This window comes from Leptomonas pyrrhocoris (assembly GCF_001293395.1).
Source record: "Leptomonas pyrrhocoris isolate H10 chromosome Unknown, whole genome shotgun sequence".
NCBI classification, from domain to species: Eukaryota; Euglenozoa; class Kinetoplastea; order Trypanosomatida; family Trypanosomatidae; genus Leptomonas; species Leptomonas pyrrhocoris.
The window spans coordinates 1558807-1584429 of record NW_015438358.1 but is presented as its reverse complement, the minus strand read 5'-3'; the positions used below and the strand labels follow the sequence as shown (position 1 = coordinate 1584429).

Genomic DNA, 25623 nt, shown 5'->3' with positions numbered 1-25623 from the left:
ACAGTTGCAAACAGCCAGTTGAAATGGCTGCTTCGTATATCAAAAGGAGAACGTGAAAACAATGCCGCTGCCGAATATTTAATGTTTAGAGAGTGGAATTTCGATTCGACCAGCTGCCATCGAACATGACTTTCTAACACAAAAAAAAGTAGCGATCTCACACAAATTGGAGACAAAGCAAAGAGTGCAGAACTGATAAGCAGCTTGCCAATAGAGGTGTCCCACTTGTTGGCACCACCGCGGCGCAGCAATAAAACATGTTTGTTTATTTTCTAGAAACTGTGTAAGTGTAAGGACAGCATGTTATACTCCTTTGATGCATTAACAATACACACCATAATGATGATAAGAAAAGAAAAACGGCAAACTGTTCGCAAAGCAACGATTCAGCCACCGGTGGCTTTTAAAACGTCTATCCTGCTATATATATGTATATATTTATATTCTTTCCGCGCGAAATAATGCACACTCGCGTTTCAGGTAGCGGTGTTTCCGGTGATGAATATCGTCGTTTGTTATTTCTTGACGAACAGGGCAAACGCTTCTACACCTTTACTGGTTGCGCTTGCAGCCGACACGAACATCCATCGACAAAAGCGGCAAAGTTCAGCTCCACACTGCCAGCGCCGTTTCAGCTTAGTTGCTCCTACCACCTTGGAAAGGCCAGGCTCCAACGCGGTTTTCACTTGCGTCGCCAGTATAATCTCCTTCGCCTTTTCCACCGCACGCGCCTGCTGCATTGGAGCGTCATGCTCAACGCTCCCTCTTCCTTAAAGCTGAAGGTGGATCGGAGGGGGGAGGCGGGACTCGACGTTGCTCGTCAACCTTGGTGCTGAGTAATCGCTGAACAAAGCTTCATGGAGAGATGACCTGCGGCGGACGCGGAAAAAAAGGTGAAGGAGGGGGAGCTACTCTGGTAGCCGCGTATATCGACGACTTCTTTGACAGCTGGTAGGTGCTTTTTTTGTAGGAAGTGCTTTACATGCCCAACAGAAACGCTTCCTCGTTTTGGGTTGAAACAAATTCTTAGCCTTGGGATTGAAACTGTCGTTTGCGACGGCGCCCAAGACGATTCTTTATTTCCGGTTGCTGTTCACCAGATCCATTCTCTTCCACCTTCTGCACCGGTTGGCATCGTCCGGTTTTTTCTTTTCAGCTCCACCGTGAATCACAATTCTGAAGGCTTCACCTTCACAGTAGCACAGCTATTCGTGTCATCTGTGCGTGCACTAGTCCTTTTCTGAGTTGTGCGCTTTTTAATCAGTTTGTGCGCATATGATCACCAAACTGAAACGAAGAGAACCAAAATGGAAAAGGTTGTGTTGTTTACGTGCTTGTGGGAGAAAAGACCGAGCTTTCTTCTGCTGTGATGAAAAAAGCTTTTGTGTATTTTTACTTCGTTTTTTTTTAGGTTGCTCGTGCTTTCCGTCTGATAAAAGAAATAGTGATTTCTATAGCGACTATCTTGCCTATTTCCTGTTGGGGTGCACCTCATTTCCAGTGTGGAGAGGTCTTCGATGTTGAAGCCTTTAACTCGAAGTTGGCCTCACTTGTTTTCTTCTTTTTGTTTATAATTGAAATAGGTTCTTCAGTGGCTTGTTTATTGGAACTGCTGCACGAATACAGCATCAACTGACTAATGACATGTTGCATTCAATAGCTGTAACTGCGTTTTCATTCCGACGCGCTTATGGCCTCAAATTTTATTTTCAATGCTGAATCTCTGGTGGTTGAGTACCTGGAATGAAAAATGGAACGAAATTCACAACTCTCATTTGCAGTCTTCAAGTACACGCATGTTTTTATTTCCAAAGAAGAGAAGTAGCGTTTAGTTCAGTAGTCAATAACCTGAATAGGCACTCGATTGGGGTGTTATTGTTGTTGATATGCGAGAAATGCGCATTGGAGAATGTTACACGTTGTTTACTCTCGACTGCTCACAAGACGTATTTCAATGATACTTGGTAGCTACAAACACAACAATATAGGGTCTTTTTCTTTGTTTCAAGCATCACACTGAAATCCTTGTTGCCAAGGAGATGACTGCATTGCTGTGACTTCATGGTATGCGGGAACTAGAATTTGTTAGTAGAATTCGAAACATTACCCGCAGTTTCCCGATATCATTTCTAAGAATTATATCTTGGAAAGGGTGCGGTTTTCAGTGCGTTTGATTTTCATACTCTTAACGCTAGGTTTATTATCGTCATTTATGCACGAAGATGTTGACCTGTCAGCGTAAGAGGTCGAAAAGAGTTGATTTCTTTGGGCATATTGATTGAGGTACTCGTAGAAGCAACTCTCCTTGCTTGCGGACAGGAGCGCATCATGTGCCTTTCAACGTCTACTTTTGAAATGTTAGGATAGGATTTTGAAAAAATACTTTGTACGTTTGAGGCAACTACGTCTAGCCTAGGTTAACGATTGCTGCTTTCTAAACTGTGGGACTCAGTAGAATGCCGATCTTTTTTCCTCTTGGGAATGGCATCTTGCGAATACTTTGTTAGCGCGGTCCCCTGTAGCTATGTGAAAGACTTTTTCTTGGACCGTTTTTGATAAGTGCTCCTTTGTTCTATTTACGAACTTTTGCAGCACCTTCTTCTGTAAAAAATATCATGCAAATTGCCCTGTGATATTTCGTTCCGGACGCACACGTTTGGCGTATTATTGAGGTGCTTTTGTTTCTCTTAGTTTCCTTCTAATCTAACGGTTGTGTTTTTGATACACTGCCGCTTTTTCGAGCGTTTGCTAACTTTTTTTTTGACTATGCCAAAAATGTACAAATGCATGCAAAATGGCTCTGTTTTTTGTTTGGAAGACATCATCAAACAGTTCATTTACAGCGGGATCGCTCGTCAAATTAACGTTTTTCCCTGCAAAAGTATTTTCACCCCTCGCAATCGTGCCTTTTATGTTTCTCAGTTGTTGTTTTTTGACTTCTATGTTCGACATAAAAGCGTAGTCTATGTTGTCATTGACACGATGGGTATCTTTTTGCTGCCTGTTGGGTGCACGCTATCTGAAGGGGCCTCGGCTACGTCAACGATGACAAAAGTAAGCGTTTTGTCGCAGTTAAACTGGTGTATCCGTCCAACAGTTTTGCTCATGGTAAAAGACGATGACTGGACTTTTCTCTTCTTGCATTCGCTGTGTCGTTTGTTTCCTTTTTTTTTCGGTCTTCCTAATTATTGCATGCCATTACTATTGTGCAACACAGGTTTTTCTATATGTTTAAGTATTCCCCATCTTTTCAGTACCAGAATTTCATTTCTTATTTGGTTGCGTGTTTTGGATCGTAGGTATTCGTCGAGGCATTTTTCTGTTTACAAGTTTGTAGCCTCTAAGAAAAGAAGTGAAATAATATCAGGTCACGCGTTTTTTTTTTTTTGCGGAGTTCCTTTATGCATATGTGTATGTATGTGTGTGTACCTATCAGAAAAGAAGCGTGTTGCTCTCTTTCCTGATAACAGTCGCCGTTACATTAGTGAATTGTGATTTGAGTTTTGTCTTTGAACAGCGCAAGCTTGTCACTGTTATTATGATGGTTCACTTTGTTTTCCTAGTCTTCACTCGAAATGTGTCTAGACAAAACTCGAGAAGAGTGGAAGTTCTTTTTTCAAAGGTAGTAGGTATTTTACTTCCTTGTGCCTTCTGCTCTCCATTGCAATTCTGAAACTGCAAAATGTTTGCGAAACAACAACAAATAGCGAAAAGATACCACACTGATCTGCACAACGCGCGATGCAAAACAGCAGCAACAGCAACGTAATGACAGAAATGATGGCTACAGGTTGTTAAAGCGTTTCAATGCTCCTTTTCTCTATTTTTCTTTTCTGCGAATCTATCCTGTCTCACTGCTGCCCATCTTTTCTTTTCCCTTTTCTCTAGTATGTCGTTCAGTTTTTTTTCCCCCCGTAGTTGCTGTTGCATTTAGAGAACAAGTTACATCGCTGTTTTACCGTTGTTGTGTATTGATTTCTTTAACCCATAAAAGTGAAAAGGAAAACCAAGAAGCTAAAGCAACATGACACTGTGCCGCGATTTGGATCGTTCACTGAATGATCTTCTAATTGATTCGGTGTCTGTACCGTTTGACTTCCCGAATTTGTGGAAAGAAGTTACACAGAAGTGTGGTAGCATCTTAAAGTGGGAATCAGTGTTTATCGGTGAAAATGGACCGCAGGAAATGTGCAACACTGTGATGGACGCGTACGTTCTCGTGTACCACCTCATTTCCCACCCGTGCAGCAACACCCCTCTTGTCAAGGTCAATGGCAAGGAGATCTGGGAAGGGCAACAAATAATGGCCGTGTATTCCCTTCAAGGCGCCATTTTTGAGCAGCATTTGCTCAATAACGTAATTACAGCATTTGGCCAGGAAGACGACATCCCGACGATCCAGACCTACGTCCGTCTTTGGCGCTCTTTTCTCGTTGCGGTGGTCAACATTAAAACCGTGTTTTCTTCTTTGGCCGACAAGTGGTCGCTTCTAGGGCTAGAGGAAAATCCTTTGGACCGAACGGAAGACATTGCGTTGCGGAAGTGGTCCACAATCGTTCTTACTCCTCACGTAGTCTCGCAATTGCGCAGAGAGTTGCGCGCGCTACTGGCCGGGGAACGAGCTGGGGGATGCGCACCCGATTTGTCGTTCGCGGTGGAAATCAAAGATGAGCTTTCCATGCTCCCCGACTCCAATTACTACCGCAGTATTGTTGAGGTGGACTACATTCGTGATATGTGTGAGCATTCCTGGTCGAAAGCGCGCAGCATTGCGGAGAGCGATTTATTCGAATACGCCAAGGTGTGTCTCGACTTGATCGAGGAAGAACTCATTAGGGCCGGAAAATTTCTCACCAACAAAGACCATGCCGTCGACCGGCTCGTGGAAACGTTGGTCGACGACCACATTAATTTATTTCAAGTGGCAAAGGTTTCGGAATGGCATGACGCTGCGGGACAGCCGGAGGCAGACTTGAAGTTGCAAACTTTGTTCCGCTTGCTGTGGTGGAGCAAGGGAAAAGGCGCGCCGCTGATGGAGGGTATTTTCAAGGACAGCGTAGCCCGCTGTACGGCGGCGCAGCTCAGTAAAGCTGTTCAGACTGCTGCCGAGGTTGCGGATACCTATGCACACATCATCGAAAGCTTTGCCTTGATTGTCAAGAAGTACCGAAACGTCGTGAGGTCTGTCTTTGGCAACAACGGCTGCATGCTGGAGGCGATGGACGAGGGACTGCACAGCGGCTTTGTCAACATGCACTCTGTTAACTTCAAGAAACTCGCCGACCGCTTGGCAGCTCTTTCGAATTCTATTCTCGGCAAGTCAGGCGCGACAAAGCTGCAGATGGAGGATATTATTAGTGTCTACTACTTTCTGCCAGATGCGGAGATCGCTGCGAAAGACACGTTTCTTGTTTCTTACCAGGCACACCTTGCAAAGCGACTGCTGTTACACCATTACGACGACAAGCGAGAGCAGCGCGCGATGGAGCAGCTCGTTCAGGTCAAACAGAGTCCCATTCTCTTCTGCTGCCGCAGCATGCTGAAGACAACACGGAACCACAGCATTTACATTGGTGCTTCCACGACGAACCACGTCCTCGTGAATCCAGCGCTGCTTTCCAGAGGGACGTGGCCCAGTGTCCCCCACTCCGTTGCAACGTCTGGAATCCCACCAGCCTGTTCTCACGAGATCGAGATCGCAAAGGAGCGATGCATGAAGATGCGTCACGGCCAGAAGATCGATTTCTCTGCACCGTATTCCTGCGGTGTAGTGCGGATGCAACTTCCCCCAGGCACCGGGTCAAATAGGACGACTGTTCAGCTGAAACTGTCATTTGTGCAGATCTGCATCGTTGACCGGCTCAACATCAAGACAGAGTGGGGCTTCCGCGAGTTGTGCGACGCTCTCAAAGTAAACGAGGGAGACTGTTTGTCGGCGCTGACGCCACTCGTGAAAGCCACGGTGGTCCAGCTGGATGGCGCACCTGGGCCCGCATGCAAGGTGTCTCTAGGGCGATGCAACGGCCTTGTGGGCGACGTGGTGGACTTGATGCCGCTCGAGTTCCACGCGTTTGCGCAGAGTGCCGCCGTAAAGTTGCGCGAGCAGCGGGCGCCGCCGAACGCCGCCAGAGCAAACCCGCAGAGACTGGAGAGTCAGGTGGTGCATTTGCTGAAGCAGAACGGTGCCCTGGCGGCCGAAGAGCTGCTGACGTTACTTACCGCGGCGATGGTGCCACTCACGGTGCCACGAGGTGAGTTGAAGCGCGTGCTGGAGAAGCTCATTGAGCGTGGGCTTGTTGTCCGCGATGGAACCCATCGTAAATTCTCCTATTCTCCCTAAAGAGAGGCCCTTACTCGACCATTTGCGTAAGATTTTTCTTGTCTTCCTTTTTCTCTGTCTAGTTCCCATTTGTGTCGTTGTTGCTTTTTGCGGGAGCTGGGAGTCAAGAAAGGTCTCCTTCACCTTATAAAGTGTTTGCTCTCTTAAAAAAAGAGAATTATTGTACTCAGATGAGCGTTTGCAGGTCAGATCTTTGCTTTCATTCTCATTCTCATCATTATTATTATTATTATTTATTGTTTGCCACTTCCTGTTTTCATTCAGAAGATGCATTCAGATTCATTCGTATCACTATTTCACTTCTGCTACTTGGCCCAGTGCATGCGGCTTCTATCCAAGGCAGAAAGATAATTTCGTAAACCAAAGAAAAGCAAGTATTATTTAGCACCAAAGCGAAGAAAACGAGGAGGGTTCGCCTTCTGCGTTTGAAAAATGTGTTTTGCTAGTTTCTGTCTTTTGTTTTGTCGAGTGGGAATAGCATTCCTTGCTGATGTCGCATGAAGAAGTGACTGGGAATGCGCGCGGCTCTCGCAAACCGACCGGGCAAGAAGCACAAATAACTCTGGTAATTGCAAAGAAACATTACATGCACAGTTTGCTGCCTTACTCTGTTGCTTCCCTTTTTTCCCCCACTTTTCATAGCTATCGCTGTAATCATTGTCTACGTGAAGACCGGCATCTCGATAGATATTACCGATAAAAAACGACCATTTCAAAAACTCTCAGAAGTACAACTTCTTGTTTTTCTTTCAGCTCTCTTGCCGACAACGTTCATTATATATAATCGCGTTCGCAGCAGACCTTTTTTTCCTCACCCACAACCACACTCTCTCTTCAAGCCCCCTAAAAATGATCCGTAATATCGACGCCAAGGAGCTGCGCGCTCTGCTCACGAGAGAAGCAGTGTTTCTCGTCGATGTCCGCGAGGCGTCCGAGTACCGCCGCGAACACATCGACGGCGCGCATCTCTTCCCCTCGTCCGAGTTCAATCCAGGGGCGGTTCTGAAAGCCGCCGGAAAGGAAACTACCTTCTGCGTGTATTGCGCTTCAGGCGGTCGCTCCTCCAAGGCAGGCGAGAGTCTTGCGCAGGCGATTACGCAAGCCAGCGATGTGGCTGGAAATGCGAAGGTGTACAACCTTGTTGGTGGCATGTCCGCGTGGCGCATGGCGGGTTGTCTTGTCGTCGAGGACAAAAAAGCACCCCTTCCCATTATCCGGCAAGTGCATTTGATCGCCAGTACGCTGATCATTGGCGGGTCCTTGCTCTCGCGCTTCTATCATTGCAACTTTATTCTTGTGCCCATCTTTGTGGGCTGTGGCCTCTTCGTATCCGGCGCAACCGGCTTTTGCGGAATGGCGCTGCTCCTCCAAAAACTGCCATACAACCGCTAAAAAAAAATGCTATACGGACAAGAACGAGAAGAACACTTTTCGTTGTAACTCAGGCTTCACGGGCATCTGACTGGTGTTATGTTTTTGTTGTCGATTCCCCACACCAATCGTTTCGAATGGACTTGGCGCTGATGCAATCGAAGCTCGCTCCGCTCTTCCGAAGCAATGAGGCGCCACATTGAACGTCTCCGCTTGCTACTATTCCAGACATAGCTGCTTCTTTCTTTTCGACATTATTATTATTATTATCATTATTTTTTACGTTCACAAATTACGCTTAAGAGCAGACATGGGAACGTCAACAAGACCAAAGCTGAACACAAGACTCTACTTTTTTGTTGTTGTTTGGAACCAATCCTGATAGTTGTGTTGTTTGGAAACAGTGCGGCGAAGAAGGTAGAGTGGCGTCGTACGGTTTCATGGCTTCTGCATTTGCCGCAATGAACAAGAACCGAATTTGTTAAATCTCGACACGACTAACACATGGAGGTGTCTTCTAGGGAACGACAACGTCACCTAGCACTAGGTTGCTAAGTTCGAATTACAGCGATGGAAGCCACCAAATACTTGGTTGTCATCACTTCACTTCTTTCACATGCCGGTGCTTCCATTTCTTTCTTTACGCTCTCTTTTCCCCCTTTTTTTATTCCTCCTTAACGACTTGTTGATCTTTCGTTCTTGCTTATTGCTAAACAAAAATATGTATTTATATACATCAACAACAACGCACAAACACTTTCCCATAGTAAGTAGTATTTTTTCGACCCAATCTCGCATCGCCTTAAAGGAGCAGCGTCAACGGAGTTGAGCACATCTTTCCCCTTTTTTCTAGCAGATCCACATTTGAATTGGTCTTCTGACAGGTTTCTTTCAACTCCACCGAAGAAAAAGTAAAAAAAAAAATGTCTCGGCCGCAGCAGCAGCAGGAGTACCCGGAGGAGGAGCAGTCCAACGAGGAACAGCGCCAGCAGGAGAACCACCAGCCGGTGGAGGAGGACGTGAACTCCCATAGCAGCAAGGACTCTGAGGTGAAGAACTCCAAGCCGAAGGCCGAGGGCGAGCAGGAGAAGGAGAAGAAGAAGCCGAAGTTCAGCGTTGGCGTGCTGCTCTTCGCCATCTTCATCTTCGTAGCTTTCGTGCTGAGCCTCGCCGGCATGACTCTCGGTATGATGGACAAGCGCGGCAGCAACGCATGCATCTCCATCTGGGGCTATAAGCCGAAGTGCACCGGCAGCTGGTTCCGCCACATCGACTTCAAAAACTTCGAGAACTCCGGCAGGGAGTGCAAGAAGGGCGATTCCCTGATGCAGGGTGCGCAGGCCTTCTCTGTGATGTGCCTCATCGGCGGCTTCATGACGACCGGTGTGGCGCTTCTCGAGCTGTTCCACTTCGCCGAGCTCGCCGTCGTCGCCTGCATTATTTCCTCCATCAGCATGATCTCCACCCTTGTCGTGTGGTCTACGATGCTGGCGTACTACTGGGCCGACCTGTGCGGCATTATAGTGTACGCTGACACCTACAAGATTGGCAACGGCCTCATTCTGTTCATCACTGCGTGGTGCCTGCAGATGGTCGCCTCCCTCATCCTCATGATCGACATTTATCTGGGCAACTCCAAGTAAGCGACGACTTTACACTTGGCAAGCGCACAGGTCATAAGCGTTCACTGAGTTTGCGTACCAAGCACGATCTTCTCTCCTCCTTCTCCTTTCTTGACTCCCTCTTTTTTTTTTAGTACCCGAATCCGGAGAGGGAAAAAGAAACTACTACTACTACTACGAAGATGGGTGCTGGCAAACGAAAGCGTGCAGTAAAGAGCAACATCGAGGATTTGAAATGGCTGATTCTGTTGTCGTCAAAACGGCACGCTTCTCCAGTCTTTTTATTGTTGTGTCTTTCCTCGCTACTTTCTCTGTATTCCTCCCCATTATCGAGCGCTTGTGTTGCCTAACGCGCTGGTAACCCTACACATCGAACTCGTACGGTAGGTCTTGCATGTTAGTAGCACTCACACCGCTCTCGTTGCTTCCAGTGTGCTCTTTTCCAGCCTTTTCCTTCGCTTAATGCGTGCGAGAAAAAGTGTGTGTGAAAGCGTGAACTGCCCTCCTGGGTTACAGGCAAGCACAGATGAAGGATGGAGATGGGGGACTCGTGCAGTTCGAAACATGGTCAACAGTTTTTTTTTGTAGGAATTCTTTTTCCGACTAGTTAAATGTAATACACACGCAGCCCTTTCACGATGTGCTTCTCTTTTTTTTTACTGTTTTTACTGTACAGGGGGTTCCTGAAGATGCGGAAGAAGGAGGGTACTGCGGTGTCTTTCCTGGCTTCTTTTTTTCTTCTTCCTCCATTCCAGCGAAAAACTACGGAGAGGGAGCACAACTGCGTATTTCTCTTGTTCTTTATAATGATTCTTCTGGTTTCGTAGAAGGCGAATTTAAGTAATTGATAGGTATATCGATGGCCGCCTTACTGAAGTCGTCATGTGGGGACGCGTACCCTTTTCTGCTTTGCTTCGTTGTTCCTTGTTCGCCGGCCGCCTCCATTCGGTGTACGGCAGCGCGTCCAGAAACGAATGGCGTGATGGGAGGGCGCAGGGCGAACAGAGAAAAAAAATTAAAAGAATGGCAACCACCAAGCAAGCGAAATGTATACCTTTTTTTAAGTGCATTGTTAACGACAAAGGTACTAGAAAGTAAATTGAACCACCTACCAAGTACGGTTTAAAAACACCGTTGAAGGGTTAAAAGAAAACATTTTTTCCTGTTTCGATCCGCCAACCAAAGGAAATAGATGCGCAAGGACTCACCAGGAAGATCAGACGGTTGAAGAGAGAGAAAAGTGGAGTGCTCTCGACAAGGTGAGATGCGTCTTCGTTCCCTTTTATTGTCTCCACGCTTTGTAACGCTTTCGTACTGCTTCAGAGCGGAGGAGGTGTGTTGGTACTCAGGAGCAACGGCCAAAGCGCTGTACGCTGACAAACAGAAGGATAACCGGCTTAAAAGTACAACAGTATACAAGGGTTATTTCTCTTTCTTTTTATCAAGAGAGATAGGTGCTTTCTTCATGATCACGTGCACTTCCGATCCTTTTCTGCTGCCCTTTCTCCTTTTCGTCCTTTTTTATTTCTCGCTCACACGCGGCGTATAGTACGTCATTGCGCGCTCGACATCGCATACCAAGGCATAAAAACGAAAAGCAGGCACTCCCGGCATTTGTTGGAAGCAAATCTCACCAGCTTCTTTTTGTGTGCGCATCTTTCTTCGCGTTTTCTTTTGATTTACTTGGTGCCATTTTCGTGTTTCAGCTCGCGTGTATAGACTGGTGCACTTCCACGCCCCCACGCACACCCACACACCTACACCAAGACATCTGCTGTGTCGAGACACTTTCCATATACTTAGTATATTTGTAACGTGATTTCCTCCCTGTTTCCGATTTGTGATCTGACCTGCGTGTCATTGGAGCATCGAGTGCTATACCAGTACTAGCCAGAACAGCCGCGCATTAGAGAGACAGCCGCAACAATGACGCAAGTACCCGGTGCGACAATCAAGCTCTCCGAGATGCCGAAGGAGATGGAGAACTATGCGATCTTCTGCGCCCAGGAGGGACTGACAAAGCTGAACAACGAACAAGAATTAGCCGGATTCGTTCGGAAGGAATTTGAGGCAAAGTTCGGCCCTACGTGGAACTGCTTTGTCGGCCGCAATTTTGGTAGCTTTGTCACCCACGAAGAGGGAAACTACATTTACTTCTACGTCGGCCAGACCGGCATTCTCTTGTTCAAATCGTCCTAAGGCCCCACGAGGCGTTCAGAGGTGATGCATTTTCTCCTCTCTGGAAGCCCACCGGAGTGAAGTGAGAACCGAACGCGACCATTTCCCTTCATGAACTCCACGATGGCTAGTAGACACACACACACACACACAACGCAAAGAGCTGTTTAATGATCTGCACGTGTAAAGTATCAACGCCATTGGCGTCTCGGTTTTTTTTCCCGTTCTTAAAGTCCCTGGACTGTCCTAGCTGTGGGACGGAGTATATGTACATATCTACAGATTTATTCTGTTACGTTAAAGGGAAAAAGAAAATGCCAAACACGGAACTACTATCTGAACTGTCTCTTCGATAGTTTTAGTGTTATTATACGGAACGATGCCACAAAGCGGTTAATAAGGTGATCCAGGGCAGTTCGCAATATTTCTCCGCAGCCATTGAAAATAAAAAGGGACAAGGAAGAAGAGACTGGCGGTGTCCGTTGTGTCTATTTTTTTTAAAAAACCTTCAGCGCTCCTCTTTGTGAGTCTATTCATCGTTGCTGCCGTTTTCTAGCTTCCACGCTTCTTACGCATTAGAGGTCTACCATACTCGTGTCGTTGAAATGAATTGACCCGTTAACGAAAAATCTGCTGTCCATCTTGATTTTCTTGTTGTGTTCTTTTTCTTTTTGTTCTCCTTCTTTGTTCATTGCAGTGCCACAATGCTGACACAGCAAGACACGCACTTCCCTTCTATTGCCGGAAAAACACGACTGCCAGCAACTCGTCAGAAGTAGCAATGTCCCGCCGTCCCACTGTAAAGCGCATCGACCCGCATGAGTGGCGCACTCCAACGCGCGTTGGCGCAACGTGCGCGTTTTACCGTGCAATCCAGGAGGATGTGATTGCCTGGTGGCGCAGAAATCAACGCACAGACCTCCCGTGGCGGCCGGCCACCGGGGCTGAGACGTCTTCGTTATCTTCTTCCAAGAGCGTCGCAGGAAGTTCGAGCAGTGTGGCGGCCCGCACGCCTCTCTACAACCCGTATGAGGTGTGGGTGTCTGAGGTCATGTCTCAGCAGACGCGGATGGAAACTGTGATACCGTACTTCAACAAATGGATGGACAAGTTCCCTACGATCGAAGCGCTGGCTGCGGCCTCTGAGGATGAGGTGAGGGCGGTGTGGGCGGGCATGGGCTACTACCGCCGTGCCCTCTACTTGCATAAGGGGTCGCAATACCTGCTTGAGTGGCGTCGCCGACAGCCCAGCGACAAATGCTCACGCACGTCCGCCGCTTCCATGCCGTCGACGCAGCAGGAGCTTCTGAAGGTGCCGGGCATTGGCCCGTACACGTCTGCTGCCGTGGCGTCCCTGTGCTTCGGCGAGGCGGTCTGCTCCGTTGACGGAAACGTGATTCGCGTTCTCAGTCGCCTCCGCGGCGAGCGTGGGTTTGATCCCAAGGTGCCGGCGAACGTGAAGCGGGCGTGTGGGTGGGGACAGGAGTTGATGGGCAACACCCCCCAGACCGCCTCCGTCGTCTGCGGAGACCCCAGTGCCTTGAATCAAGGTCTGATGGAGTTGGGGTCGTCGGTGTGTCGCCCTGGTGGTGCTCCGCTGTGCTCTTCTTGTCCATTGCGGGCGCACTGCTGTGCCTACGCGTTGCTGCAGTCTGGCGAGATCGACGCCATCGAGGGTTTTATCCCCATACGGGCGGCTGCGGCTGCCAAGCGGTGTGCCAAGGAGATATCTGTAGTGCACGAGGTCGTCGAGGATGCGGCGGCAGCGTCAGAGGCGAGCCAGCGGCGCTTCGTCGTCGTGCGGCGGCCTCCAACTGGGCTGCTCGCAGGCATGTTAGAGTTTCCAACTGTGAGCGCCGCTGCCGAAGATGGCGGAGCGAAAGCGGGACCAGCGCTGCAAGAGCACCCCTTGTGTGCTCTTCCCCTATTGCGAAGCAGCAAGGAGGCGCCGCTAAATGTGAAGACTTGCGGAAGCATCCGTCACATTTTTAGCCACATCGACATGGATGTGGAGGTGTTTCACGTGCAGTGGCCGGCTCAGATAAATGTACCTGAACTTCTGCGCGCTGTTGCGAGCGTCGTCGACGAACGTCATGCTGACAGTGAGTGCAATCCGTTTCCTGCGGCAACGCGCATCTTTTTCATGTCCGAAGCCGAGCTGAAAGCAGGCGCACCCAGTCGTCTTATGCTGAAGGTGCTCCATCAGGTCTCCTCACACGAGGTGAAACGCAAGCGGAGTGCGGCACCACAGGAAGCAAGCGTTCTATTCAGCCCCTCACCTACAACGGCGTCAAAGAAGCGTGCTTGCCGTTGATTCGGCATTCATCCTCGCGTCGGTGCTTCCTATACGCTTTTCCGAAACCTCTTCCTCTTCCTCCTTTTTTTTTTACAGTTTGCTGCACTTCCCGCGTAGCTTCGTACGTACTTCTACTACGCACTACCGGCTCTTCACACGCACTGTAAATAATAATAATAATAATAATAAAGAAGCAAGGAGAGGTAGTTATGCGACGTTGTTCACAATGCGGCACAACGTGCGAGAGTCTAAGGCAAACGGAGTCGAGGATATGCACATGCCCAATTGTCACAACCCGCTCTTCTGACACTGTGTATCTGTGGTTCCCTAGGTCACTGCTGTAGCGATGAGAAGACATTCTATGCTGGGGTTTCGAAAATGATTCGAAATAGGTGTGCGAGTGCTCTTCTCCGTCAACATCTCTAATATATATACTTCTTTCCCCGCCACTCATTTTGCTTCCTCCTTTTGTTAGCAGCAGTAGCAATGCAAAGCTGGTACATGTTTGGTTACAGCGGCTTCCCGACAGGGGAGCAGCGTCGCCGCTTTTATCGCCAGCGCGATGACCCTTGCGAGAGCGAGGAGGAATGCGACTACGACGACGAGACAAACGACCGACCCATATTTTACTACCCATTGCACGAGAGTGAAGAGGGAAGCCGTTCGTCCTACGACTCCACCTTTTCATCCGCATCATCGTACGCGTCCGATGAAGAAGCGCACATCGATGCGAAAAGGGGCGGTCCGAACGACCAACACAAAAGCTCTCTCCGAATACGTCGGCACACCAAACGTTTGCGGCGCACATCACAGGCGGGGTCGTCGATGCAGTGTGTCTCGCACAGCACGCTGTACGAGGATATGCCGGCGTGGTACGGCGCCACCGCCGTCACGCTCTCCGCCTCGCTTTCGGTCAGTTTCCCATCGACGGAGACGTTCGTTCTTCAACACGGTGGGGCCCCCTGCGCATCGCCCTTCTCCATTTCGAATCAAACGAGTCTCTGGCATTGGTCCGCCACGTCATCAAAGTTCGATGGTATTTCCAAAGATGAGGCGCGGGGAAGTCTGCGGTGCGCACGTGTCCGCGACGACGCGTCGCTCCTCTCGCATCTTCGCTGGGATCGCTTGCACCCCACATTGCGCCTCGCACACAGCTCCGCTGCTCGCGCGCCACTGCCTCGCATGGGACACTGCGCGGTGTGCCTATCCTCGTTGGACTCCTCCCTGTTACAATATTTCCTCACAGAGCACAGCAGGACCGACAGTTCGAGTAGCACAAGCGCCTGTACCGACCAAAATCATCTTTTGAGCACAAGTGCTAAAGTGGCGCTTGGGCTTTTGGTGAATGACGATGTCGAGCTGTACGGATCTATCATTCTAGGCGGAGCTTCTCAGCTGGTGAGCACCAATAGTTGTAGCTGCTCTTCACCTGAGCGACGCCGTAGCGGAGGAGTGCTGCTGGGGGAAGAATATGCTCCTGCTTCAGATACTGTTGCGTCTCCCACAGAGCCAAATTTGGACGGCGCCGTCATACCGCACACGAGTGTCTTCTCACACCCTGCACTGTGCGTCACGTTACTGTCCACAAAGGATAAAGGAGTAACGGAGGCGAGTCCAGCTCTGCGACAGCACACCGTCTTCTTCCCGCTGGACACATCGTCCATCTCCATCGTGGCCCCACGCGCCTTTGCGACGCTGACACCGTGGGCTGACCGATCCGCCGAGGCCACCGCCGTCCACTCCTTTGCTTACATTGGCGGCACCGAAAACGGCAGAGATCCGCTTGCCTTTTTGGAGCTAGAGGTCTTCCGGCTGCATCTTGAAACGTGGTCGTGGAGCTGCAATCCTGTGACCACCTACGGCGCAAAGCCTGCACCGCGCTTTGGGCACTCTGCGAGCATGGCAGATGAGGATCGGTATTTTCTGATGTTTGGCGGGGTGGGGGCGGGCCATGTGTACCTGAATGATCTGCACGTTTTGGATGTTCACACGCGGGTGTGGCGCGAAGTGTTCTTCCCTTGTGGCTTGAATGTGCCGCGGCGGGCGTTTCACGTGTGCTCGGTGCTGACAGACACACCGACAACGCCTGCGATGGAGAAAAAAGACTGTGCACCGGCTTCTTCGTCAGAACAGCACTCCTCTGCCTTTGCGTTGCAAGCTGCCATCGCTCTTCAGCACCGTGGTGACCTCTATGGTGCAATCAGACCTTCCGGCGCGGTCAATGGTACCAGTAAGAACGATGTCGACTGTAGCGCGGAGGTATTGGCCGGGGACGATAGCATCGACGACGACGATGGCAACGTGTGGTCCGCTAGTGTGACGACGGCCCAGTCACGGTGCACACTCCTTCTCCTCGGCGGCGAAGGGGAGGGCGGCAGACCCGTAGCGACATCGTGGGCATGCACACTACGTAACAGCAAGTGGCAGCGACTGTCCTTCCCCCTTCGCACTCTGCCGCACTTCTTTCACGTTGCCTGCTCATCTGCCGCGGGCTGCGCGGACACGCAACACGTGCGTCGTCAGCTGTCCCGCACAGAGTATCGGACCGCCGTGGAGTCTCTCGTAGAACGGGCAGCGCGTGCGTCGGTTCCAACCTCCGAGTCAGCCACGCCATCAAGCTCTCTAGGTGATTTGCACATCGCTGCCTGTCACGGCTCGTTGGCCCAACTGCTGAATTGTCCGCGCGGTGCGGGCGGGGCGGAGCGGCTTCTCCTGGTTGGCGGCTCGCGCGGGCCTCCGGTGAGCGTCGCCACGCAAGTCGAAGTGATGGGCGCGAGCCTCAACGACAGAGCCTCTCTTTGGCTGCTGGCGGCACAGCAGCAGCATGACTCACCGTCCGCCGCGCTGCAGCAGCGCATGCCGCATCTCTCGCGTTTCTTCTTTTGCCACAACAGTACACTTTCCCACGCCGTCGGGTCCGTGTTTCAGCGAGATAGCTCGGAGCAAGTGCGTCAGCGGCGACCTTTATCTGACGCCGACGCACGCTCGAACCGCCTCGTCAGTGAAAGTGTGCTGGATGGGCAGCTGACGGAGTGGATGCGACTGGCGCGCAAACGACTGCGAGACTCTCAGTAGAAGCAAAGAAACAAGCAAAGGAAAAGAAGCGCTTGTATTGACAAGACCCAAGGCAAACCTGGCAAACGTAAAAGCGTCTGCTTGGCAGCAGCTAGATATTTTTTTTTCTCTTTCAACTGCTTTTTTTCATTCTGTGACGTGTATGAGCTACATGGTGCTTTTGTGTATGCGTTTCGAAACGGCAACGGCAAAGTCTACTAGTTTCCTTCATTGCATGAAACGAAGAAGAAATCAATGCTTCTTTGACAAAAGCGAGGTCGCGTGGTTCAGCAGTGAATCGCGTTCACCACCGGTCTATTGTGTGGGTGTCTGTGCTGCAGCAGCAGCGTCGTTTTTTTTTTAATATGTTGCCCCCGTAATTTCTCTGTACTCGACAAGGAACTTCGCGCACATTTCACCTGGCGAAAACCTTTTCGAAACTCTCCCCCTTCTCTTTTTCCTTTCACGCCTCCCTTTTTTTTTTTGACCCGCGTGTCTTCTGCGCTGGCCTCGCCTTCTCCTCCTTCTACTCTGTGCAGCTCTGCGTGTACGCTAAAGGAGAGCTGAGATTTGTTTTTTTTTGGCGAAATAGCCGTGCGTTTGTGGTGCGCCGTCATGTTGGCCGTTGTGAGGGAGCACGCGAAGTCCCTGAGGGCGTGGGTCTACGATTTGTGCATCGTGCCCATGACGTCGCGGTGGTATCGCGAGGTGCTTCTAGAATGCCCCGTGAACACCAGCATGCTGGACGTTGGAGTTGGCACGGCGACGAGCTTAATTGCGAATCGCGACATCATTGTCAGTAAGCAGATGACGGTGACGGGTGTGGACTACGATGCGGCATACGTGCGCAGCGCACAGGCGAACGTTGCCGCGTGTGGTGGCAGCCTGCAGGATGTGATCAAGACGGAGCAGGCCGACATCCACGAATACAACAAGTCCCACAAAGTGAAGTTCGACATCATCTACTTCTCCGGCAGTTTCATGATTATTCCCCGGCAGGCAGAAGCCCTGAGACACTGTGTGCAGATGCTGCGTAGCCCTGTTCCGAAGGTGCCCGACGGCTGCAACATCTTCTTTACGCAAACTTTTGAGAAACGCACGTTTATCGGCCTCTACGTCACTCCCTTCGTGAAGCGCTTTTTGAAAGCCGTGACGACGATCGACTTTGGCGAGGTCACCTACGAAGATGACTTTCGCGCTGCCTTGGAGGAGGCGGACGTTGACATTGTGCGTGTGAGGGCCATCTCCTCCTCTTATTTTCGCACCCAAACTGTCGTCATGGCACGTCCGCGGGTGTCGTTGAAGCGGGAGTGAACAACAACACTGAAAAGGCCTCCCCCCTCCAGAAGACGCGTTCCCTTTCTTTTTCCACGTTGCCCCTTACAGCGCTCTCAAAAAAAGAAAAACCAACATCTGTTTGAAACAAGAAATTCGAGCTTGTGGAGTGAGCAACTACACTTACCTTGCCTTCATAGAAGCACCACAAATACCAGGGAAGCAGTATTTATGTGGAGAAGCGCGTTTGGTTTCGTGGTAGCCCATGCCGCTTTCCTCCTGGGTGTGTATTTCACATTCCACTCCCTCTTTCTCTCCTTCTTTCCCTCTTTGCAGTGAAGCCGTAATAAACGAATCTTGTTCGTAGCAACTGCGTCGTGAAGTCACGACCGAAGCACCTTTTCTTGCGTTTGAGCTGCTCCAACCTGTTCGTGCAGCTTCCCATCCACATTCGAGCCCTCTCTCCTCGTCTCCTTGTCTTTGCTTGCTTGCAGCCTGCGTCATCTACTAGAAACCTTTCCCTCCCCATCATGTCCATTCCCGTGACCGAGAGCATCGGCAAGGCCCGGTGGACCCAGGGAGATGACGAAGAAACCAACCTGGAATTGCGCATCCCGTGCACGCTGGCCGACGGCATGCGCCCGCGTGACCTGACGGTGGAGATCAAGGACATGGCGATTTTGTGTGTCAGCCACAAGGACACCCGCATCCTGCAGTGGCGTCTCTACGCCGCCGTGAAGGACGAGGTGGAATGGCGCGTGGAGGACGAGAACGTGCTCGTGGTGGAGCTGGAGAAGCTCTCCGGCGCGCCGTGGATCTGCCTTCTCGATCTGCCTATGCGCAGCGACGACGAGCTGCTGACCACGACGGCGGAGATCAACCGCATGTTCCACAGCCAGCTGCCGGTACTGCCGTCCCCCGAGGTGGAGGGGGAGGGGGAGGCGCAAGGGAAGGAGAAAGACGCCGGGGCGGCCGCCAGGGAGGAGGGTGCGGAGAAGAAGGACGCCGCGGAGGGCGAGGACGAGGACGGCGACGACCTCGACAAGTTGCTGGATGAGGCGGCGAAGGAGGTGTCGGGCAAGAAGGGCGCGGATAGTGAAGCAGAAGAAGACGGCACGACTGCCTTCATCAAGGCCGAACTGGAGAACTACCGCGTCGAGGAGGAGGAGATCAAGAAAAAGATCGGCGAAGTTGAGCTGGCGCTGAACAACCCGACCGACACGGAGGCGTCAAAGACGGCCATGGAGCAGAAGAGGACCTTGATGGAGATGATCCGCCTGCACAACGATTGCCGCGCTTTGCGCTCGAAGCCCAGCACGTTGGAGAACTTCCTCCAGTGCACGCAGCTAGACCTGCAGAAGGCCCGCGTGAATATTGGCGAGTCGAGCGAGAGCGAAGAGGAGGAGTTCGAATCCGCCGACGAGCGCGCGCTGAACGCGGCGGAGCTCATGACATGCGGCTTGAAGTTCTTTGAGGATCAGGACATCAAGGGCTGCCTGCATTTCCTGCGCCTCGCCGCGATCCACCACAAACACGAGCAGAGCACGCTGCTGCTGTACAACATCTATAGCCAGCTCCAGTCCCCGCGTGGTGCATTCCTGCTGATGAAGCGCGCGTTGGACGACGCAGAACCGAGTGCCGTCGTAAACCAGCGCGTGGGCGAGCTGTACGACCAGGGCGCCCGTCACTTCCTCCCGCTGTTCCCTGCCGCCGTGTACTTCTATCAGCGGGCGGCGAAGCTGGGCCACGTCAACGCGATGCTGAGCCTTGCGCAGTTGTGGCTGCGCGGCGCCACTGCGTCGTCGATGCTGTCCGAGGATGAGGTAGAGGCGCAGCAGAGCATCTCGAAATACCATGCGTGGCTACAGAAGGCGATGGACCGCGGCTGCGGCTCGGCCTACTTTGTGCGTGGGTGCATGCATATTAAAGGCGAGCACGGCATGGCCAAGTCCTACAAGGCTGCGAAGGAGTACCTCGACGCTGCCGCGGGCGCGCAGCCGGAGATTCTGCACCGTGCCCCGCAGATCCCCATGATGCTGGAGATGCTGCGCAAGGAGGAGGAGAAGTCCTCCGGCGATGCGAAGCCCAGCGACGAGGACGGCAGCGGGTCCGTTGCTGCCGCTGCTGCGGTTGCCAAGGCAGCGCCGGCGAAGAAAGCCGCAGACGACGACGTGAAGGTGACGTCCTCGGTGGCCCGCCTGAACGCGCTCAGCAACCGGCCTAGCGGCTCTCCGCTCAGCAGCGCGGTGTCGGCGTCGCGTGCGGGTGGCGGTGTGCTGCGCACCAAGAAGGCGCTCGGCGGCAGTGGTTCGCGCAACAAAGCTTTCTGGGAACGCGCGTGTGTGACGGGCGTCTCCGTGTACGGCATCTACACTCTCGCCTTCCCGCTCCGTATTATTTTGCTGCCGTTCTTCTACTCGGCTATTAGCGGCATCATTGAGGCCGTTCCGTGGCTCGCCAACAGCAACGCCGATTTGTCGATGTTCTAAGACGGAAAGCGAAGACGTATCGCATTTCTGATTAGCTCTACACACTGAATGATTAAGAACAAGAGGAGTGAAAAGAGGAAAAATAGAATACCTACTCGAATGGTTCTGATGCTGCTGACTTGTATGGCAACAATAACAGCATTCCGTGCCGTGGATGACCACACAAATCTACACTCTTTTTTCTTTGAGTTTTCTTTTCTTTTTCTATCACAGAACGAAACCCTTTTGGTTGTTGGCGTTTCGTGTTTCCCACGTTTGCTGTCTTGCTTTGGTGGAAGGCAATTCATATCCGTTCCCGTTTGAGTGCCTGCGTGCGTGCTTGCAGGGCTGGGCAAATAAAGAAAAATTGCGTCGTTCTTTTGGTTCAGTGCTGTTTACAAACCGTGTTTTGTGTGTTGAAGTGTTGGTGTTCGTCGCACTCCGTTGTTTCGGAGAGCGATGCAACGCAACAGTGCCGGGTCGCGTGATCTACGAGTTAGTCGAGCGAGAAGCAAGACAGAGAGTAATTGGCTCCAACGTTTCTTCCCGCTGCGGGGGGGAGGGAACTTTGCTGTGGAGAGGAAGGACTGTTTTTCTTCTGTCGTTGTCTTATTTTTGTTTTCTCCCTCTTTCTAGTTACAAAGTGTTTTGTTTGGTAAGATAAGCATCTCTCTTAAAACAGTCTCAACGTCAAGAATAGGCGGAAGGAGAAGAAAACTATTGCTGTGCCTCGTCTTGGCACGCAGGTTTTTTTTTCTTTTGCGGTATCGCTGCATTTGCGGTTATCATTGCAGCGCTGGTTTCTTCAAAGGCGGTAGCAAGTGTTTCGACGCGTGCAGCGACGGCGTTGTGAAGATTCGCTTCCACGCTTATCCAAAGTGTCCAGTGGTTCGAGCCACCGTTTCGCAGATTCGTGAGAAGTCCGGAGACCACCTGGACATTTCTCGTCTCTGTCAAGCGAGTGACAAAAGAAGGAATGCTTTGAGTGCTTCAGTGAGTGCTTCCCTTTCCTTTACGGCCTGTGTGTATGTATTTTATCCCTTTCTTTCTCGATTCTTCTCTTCCTCGCATCTACATATACACTTATAAAGCGAGTTTCGTTTCACGTCCTCAAGCCCCCCCTCCTAAAAGAGAAGAAAATGCGAGGGTGCAAAGTGACGTTTTCGCTGCTGCGTCGTCCTCTGCAGCGGGCCACGCTGGCGACTTCATTCACGGTTTCGTCCTCGCCGTACTGCATCTTGCGCGACACGGCAGGTGCGGCTCGGACGACGCAGCGCAGATGGCAGGGCACGACCGAAGCTGCGCAGACGACCGGCTCTGTGCCGCAGTCAGATAGCACAGCAGACGCCCAACAGACAAACTCCACCGCGGATGTTGCCCACGTGATGGAGCGTGCAGCAGAAGCGCGGCGAGAGATTCACGACTTGTGGGGTCACACCGGCGCGGTAGAGGAGGAGCAGCAGGCGTCGCTCACCTCCGCCAACCCGCCCAGTACGGAGGAGGCAAACGAAGCGGAAGCGAAGGTGACAGAAGCACGCTGCGCCGCTGTTGCCGCCCTTCTCGAGAAGTATCAGCTAGACCCTACGACAGCGCGGGAAGATGACGTGAGCCGTGGGCTGGGCGACGCGCTGGATCGCCTTCTCCTCCTGTGCGTACCCCTCTCCTCCACCCACGGCACGGACCTTTTACTGAAGCTGATGCAGCTGTGCGCGCGGCAGGGGCGTCAGCTGTCCATGCGCACCATCCAACACCTGTTTGCCCGGACGAACAGCTACGCCGAGGCGCTCGCCATTTTCTACGCAATGCGCCGCAGCAACTTCGCCATGAGCATGGAGGCCTACCACGCCATGCTGTACTCTCTGCAACGGCTGGAGGAAGAGGGTTGGGCCCAGCGCTTTCACGAGGAGTACGCGGCCAGCGAAGGGCAGGAGATCTCGGAGCAGGCCCTTGACTTTGTGCTGCGCGGAGTGGACAATCAGCTGCTGCCCGAGAACAAGCCGTGGCTCGGCCGCATTATGTTTGCGGAGGCGAAGGACAACGCGGCGGTGCAGAGGCAGTCCAGGGCGTCGTTTGATGAGATGGATCAGTTGTGGGTAGAGCGGTACAAGAGCGGCAGCGGAGCTCCTCCTGCGTAGCGAAAGAAGGAGAGGAGAGAGAAAGGCGACGCTGCGCTGAGGTAACTGAATGATTGGTTTTGTTCTGGATTTCACGAGTCGTTCACAGGTGCGGCAGATTCTGGCAAGCAGGAATCGCGGCTTTCCCTCTCTTTTTCTTGGGAGGCATACACACACAAGCTTTATGCGCTTTGCTGTACTGAATGACTCTAGAGTAACGAAGAAAAGAGAAAAGCAGCGCATGCACTCTCCACGTGTAAACGCTTTCATTTCAGGGCAAAGCCCGCTGTCCCTTCGTCTCCTTGTTGCCAAGTGCAACACTCTGTCCCACGTGTACTGGATTTCGTTGCAGGCGCGGGCTCCCAGGCAGAAAGACTAGATAGGCTTTGCTGCCGCGCTTGCTCGTTTTGCGGAACGATGACGCGTAGCGCAAGAGCTGCGATGTGTTTCTGAGCAGCGAAGACGAAAAAGCAAAGGTTTATTGCTGACTCATGGAGCTCCTCTTAGACACTGTGGGCTTTCCGTTTCTCTCCCTTCCTCTTTCCATGTTTTTCTTTTTCTGTACTCAAATGATGTGCCTCACCTTCATTTTTACCGCCGTGGTTTCTTTCGCTCTAACGAACAACCACAAACCGAAGCGAACACATAGGCGTCGCACAGAGCGACAACGGCTCCCGAAGAGCATGTCGATTTAAGAAAGAAGACCACTGCTCATTTGCCATTTTTGGCGCATCTTTTGTTTGTCACGGAGCACCCCTGCAACCGTGCTACAGTGCCGCTGTCACGACAAACACTTCTGCCTCTTTTCTTTTCTTCTCCCTCACATATTCTTTTTCTCCCCCTTTGTGTATGTACAGTACAGTTTCGATAGATTATAATTAGATCAGCACGTACGGATAGCGATACGCTTTTTTTTTTTAAGTTCTCTACTTTACAGTAATATACTGGGCATGGAGGAGCGGCGACGTGCGCCTGGCGCGGCGCGAACACGTCCTTCCTCAGGCAACTCTAGCCTTTCCCTGCTCCAGCGCCTGCAGTCTGAAAATGAAAACTTGAGGTTTGAGCTGCTGCAGTCACATCAACGAAACGTGTCGCTGCAGCACCAACTGGATAGCCTGCACGCCAGCGTGGATCAAAATGTAAAAGATGCGGTGGCGGCAAACAAAGAACAAATGCGCGCGCTCGAGGAGCGCTGTCGCCTTCTGGCGGATCGTGTTGTGGCCTCCAAGCGCGACGGTCAGCTTTCGGAGTCTGCACGTGTGGGCTTTCTTCTGCGATCGCAGCTGGAGGAGCGGCGCTTTCTCAAACGAGGATTAGAGGCGATGCTGGAATCACTCAGAGGAAGGCAAGCATCGGTGCTGCCGGAAGCCGCAGAGGGCACGGAGGAGGAGGTGCACACCGGCACGCTTTACCGTCTCGTGATGGCTGCCTCGAATGCGTTGCTCGAGCACACGGCCGCCGTGAAGCTGGCGAAGGCGCGCACGCGTCTCTCCCTCGAGCACGCAACGGCAGTGCTGAGCGAGCTACACAACGCTCTGCGCGATGCAGCGCGTGCGACCTTCGAGGCGGTGGCGCATGCGAGCTCCCTCGAGGAGACGCTGCTGGCTGGGGGTGACAGAGATGCACCGCAGGCATCAACGATGCTGTCGCGCGGAACGGCCTTTTCCACGTTGCGCAGCGGCTTCGCGACCCCTTCCCCCTATCGCCGCGAACTCGCCGATAGCTCTGCGAAGGGAGGTGAGAATGAAGGCAACGATGTGAGCCGCACCGTCTCTTCAGCGAACTGGACCGCCGCGCCTGCCGCATGGCAGCTGTCGGAGGAGCTGGAGTGGGTGTGCGATGTGCTCAAGGCATGTGTGCAGGGGGTGCGTGAGGTGGACGGCGACCTAGCGGCAGCCGGTGCAGAGCTGACGGCACCACAGCCGTCACCACCATCGTCACCGTTGCAGCAGCGGCCAGCTGTTAATGGCAGCATCGAAAGTAGTAAGCTTCACAAAAAAACCGACTTACCACCTTTAGCGGAGGCTGCGAGTCCAGAGATGAACGACCTCTTACGCAGCTTTTTGGCGGATCTTTCTGATGTCAAGAAGAGGGCCGCGCAGCAGCAGGAAGCAATGGCGCGTCAACTCGCGCACGAGGTGGACCGGCATTATCGCTCCACCCAGCAGTACGAGGAGCGCGTCAAACTTCTCGAAACGGAGTGCGCGAGGCTGTTGCGTCACGCCGAACGCGTCTCTGAGGAACGCGCAAAGCCGCTGTCCGACCTGCCAGCGACAGCCGTAGCACCAGCATCACAACACCAGCCGCACCAACAGCGGCCGTCTTCGTCGTCTCAGCACGATACGGCTGGCGCGCCTTCCAACGAGACACAAAAGGCGGTGACCGCCGTGGAGGACACCGAGGAGGATGAGAGTCACCGCGTCACACCAGAGCGGTACGCGGTGAAACGTCGCGACACCTCGTCAGCAGCCCCGCGTTCACTGGCAGAGTGTTCTTTTTCGACCCTGCCGACAACAGCGACGCCCGACTCCAACATGCACGGTAGCTCTCGGCCATTGCGGAGTGCCCCTGGCAAGCGTCATGCGCGCGACGCAGCTTCACAGGCTGGAGGACCCGATATCAGCCGAGGCCGTAGCGGTATTTGGAATGAATCAACGCCAGCCCAGCACGAGGGGTGGCCCTCTCACTCCCTTTTAAAGGAAGTCTCACCAAACTATCGCCTGGACTACTCCACCAACAAGTCACTCCTGTCTCCGCGCCGTGGAACCCCACCACACGCCGCATCGGGGACTCCGTCCGCTGCTGCAGCGTCGCTTCGGTCGCTCGATCACAGCCGCAACGCCTCCGTGCAAGGCGAGTCCTCTGCAGTGGCGGATCGTTTTGCACTGCAGCGGCGCTATCGGCG

General features: G+C 52.2%; 11 protein-coding genes across 16 annotated transcripts; all 11 read left to right on the top strand.

Annotated features, from left to right (window-relative positions):
- Positions 1–2766: 2766 nt before the first annotated feature.
- On the top strand, positions 2767–3495 carry ABB37_01577 (hypothetical protein; the record flags this gene model as incomplete). The annotated part of the gene is made up of 1 exon (XM_015798138.1): positions 2767–3495. The coding sequence occupies one exon, from the start codon at positions 2767–2769 to the stop codon at positions 3493–3495; it is 729 nt and encodes a 242-aa protein (XP_015663658.1).
- A 529-nt stretch (positions 3496–4024) lies between these two features.
- On the top strand, positions 4025–6340 carry ABB37_01576 (putative Cullin 2; the record flags this gene model as incomplete). Its single annotated transcript, XM_015798137.1, has 1 exon — positions 4025–6340. One exon carries the CDS (start codon positions 4025–4027, stop codon positions 6338–6340), a length of 2316 nt encoding a protein of 771 aa, XP_015663657.1.
- Positions 6341–6981: 641 nt separating this feature from the next.
- On the top strand, positions 6982–7732 carry ABB37_01575 (rhodanese domain-containing protein; the record flags this gene model as incomplete). Of its 2 annotated transcripts, none has more annotated exons than XM_015798136.1 (1): positions 6982–7732. In XM_015798136.1, the coding sequence occupies exon 1, from the start codon at positions 7190–7192 to the stop codon at positions 7730–7732; it is 543 nt and encodes a 180-aa protein (XP_015663656.1). In that variant the 5' UTR covers positions 6982–7189. The 2 variants fall into 2 exon arrangements, with proteins under 2 accessions (XP_015663656.1, XP_015663655.1); XM_015798135.1 differs by having other exon boundaries at positions 7011–7732.
- A 745-nt stretch (positions 7733–8477) lies between these two features.
- Positions 8478–9354, top strand: ABB37_01574 (amastin-like protein; the record flags this gene model as incomplete). Of its 2 annotated transcripts, none has more annotated exons than XM_015798134.1 (1): positions 8478–9354. In XM_015798134.1, the coding sequence occupies exon 1, from the start codon at positions 8635–8637 to the stop codon at positions 9352–9354; it is 720 nt and encodes a 239-aa protein (XP_015663654.1). In that variant the 5' UTR covers positions 8478–8634. The 2 variants fall into 2 exon arrangements, with proteins under 2 accessions (XP_015663654.1, XP_015663653.1); XM_015798133.1 differs by having other exon boundaries at positions 8482–9354.
- Positions 9355–10881: 1527 nt separating this feature from the next.
- Positions 10882–11532, top strand: ABB37_01573 (putative Dynein light chain LC6 flagellar outer arm; the record flags this gene model as incomplete). Of its 2 annotated transcripts, none has more annotated exons than XM_015798132.1 (1): positions 10882–11532. In XM_015798132.1, exon 1 carries the CDS (start codon positions 11260–11262, stop codon positions 11530–11532), a length of 273 nt encoding a protein of 90 aa, XP_015663652.1. In that variant the 5' UTR covers positions 10882–11259. The 2 variants fall into 2 exon arrangements, with proteins under 2 accessions (XP_015663652.1, XP_015663651.1); XM_015798131.1 differs by having other exon boundaries at positions 10931–11532.
- Positions 11533–12207: 675 nt separating this feature from the next.
- On the top strand, positions 12208–13825 carry ABB37_01572 (putative mitochondrial A/G-specific adenine glycosylase; the record flags this gene model as incomplete). Its single annotated transcript, XM_015798130.1, has 1 exon — positions 12208–13825. Exon 1 carries the CDS (start codon positions 12293–12295, stop codon positions 13823–13825), a length of 1533 nt encoding a protein of 510 aa, XP_015663650.1. The 5' UTR covers positions 12208–12292.
- A 456-nt stretch (positions 13826–14281) lies between these two features.
- On the top strand, positions 14282–16882 carry ABB37_01571 (hypothetical protein; the record flags this gene model as incomplete). Its single annotated transcript, XM_015798129.1, has 1 exon — positions 14282–16882. The coding sequence occupies exon 1, from the start codon at positions 14294–14296 to the stop codon at positions 16880–16882; it is 2589 nt and encodes an 862-aa protein (XP_015663649.1). The 5' UTR covers positions 14282–14293.
- A 517-nt stretch (positions 16883–17399) lies between these two features.
- Positions 17400–18175, top strand: ABB37_01570 (hypothetical protein; the record flags this gene model as incomplete). Its single annotated transcript, XM_015798128.1, has 1 exon — positions 17400–18175. Exon 1 carries the CDS (start codon positions 17477–17479, stop codon positions 18173–18175), a length of 699 nt encoding a protein of 232 aa, XP_015663648.1. The 5' UTR covers positions 17400–17476.
- A 296-nt stretch (positions 18176–18471) lies between these two features.
- ABB37_01569 (putative mitochondrial hypothetical protein) lies at positions 18472–20625 on the top strand (the record flags this gene model as incomplete). 3 transcript variants are annotated; one of them, XM_015798127.1, is made up of 1 exon in its annotated part: positions 18472–20625. In XM_015798127.1, exon 1 carries the CDS (start codon positions 18667–18669, stop codon positions 20623–20625), a length of 1959 nt encoding a protein of 652 aa, XP_015663647.1. In that variant the 5' UTR covers positions 18472–18666. The 3 variants fall into 3 exon arrangements, with proteins under 3 accessions (XP_015663647.1, XP_015663646.1, XP_015663645.1); XM_015798126.1 differs by having other exon boundaries at positions 18477–20625; XM_015798125.1 differs by having other exon boundaries at positions 18630–20625.
- Positions 20626–21694: 1069 nt separating this feature from the next.
- On the top strand, positions 21695–22739 carry ABB37_01568 (putative mitochondrial hypothetical protein; the record flags this gene model as incomplete). The annotated part of the gene is made up of 1 exon (XM_015798124.1): positions 21695–22739. The coding sequence occupies exon 1, from the start codon at positions 21744–21746 to the stop codon at positions 22737–22739; it is 996 nt and encodes a 331-aa protein (XP_015663644.1). The 5' UTR covers positions 21695–21743.
- A 616-nt stretch (positions 22740–23355) lies between these two features.
- Positions 23356–25623, top strand: ABB37_01567 (hypothetical protein; the record flags this gene model as incomplete). The annotated part of the gene is made up of 1 exon (XM_015798123.1): positions 23356–25623. A coding segment is annotated over exon 1 (1955 nt), but the record flags the coding sequence as incomplete, so codon positions are not given.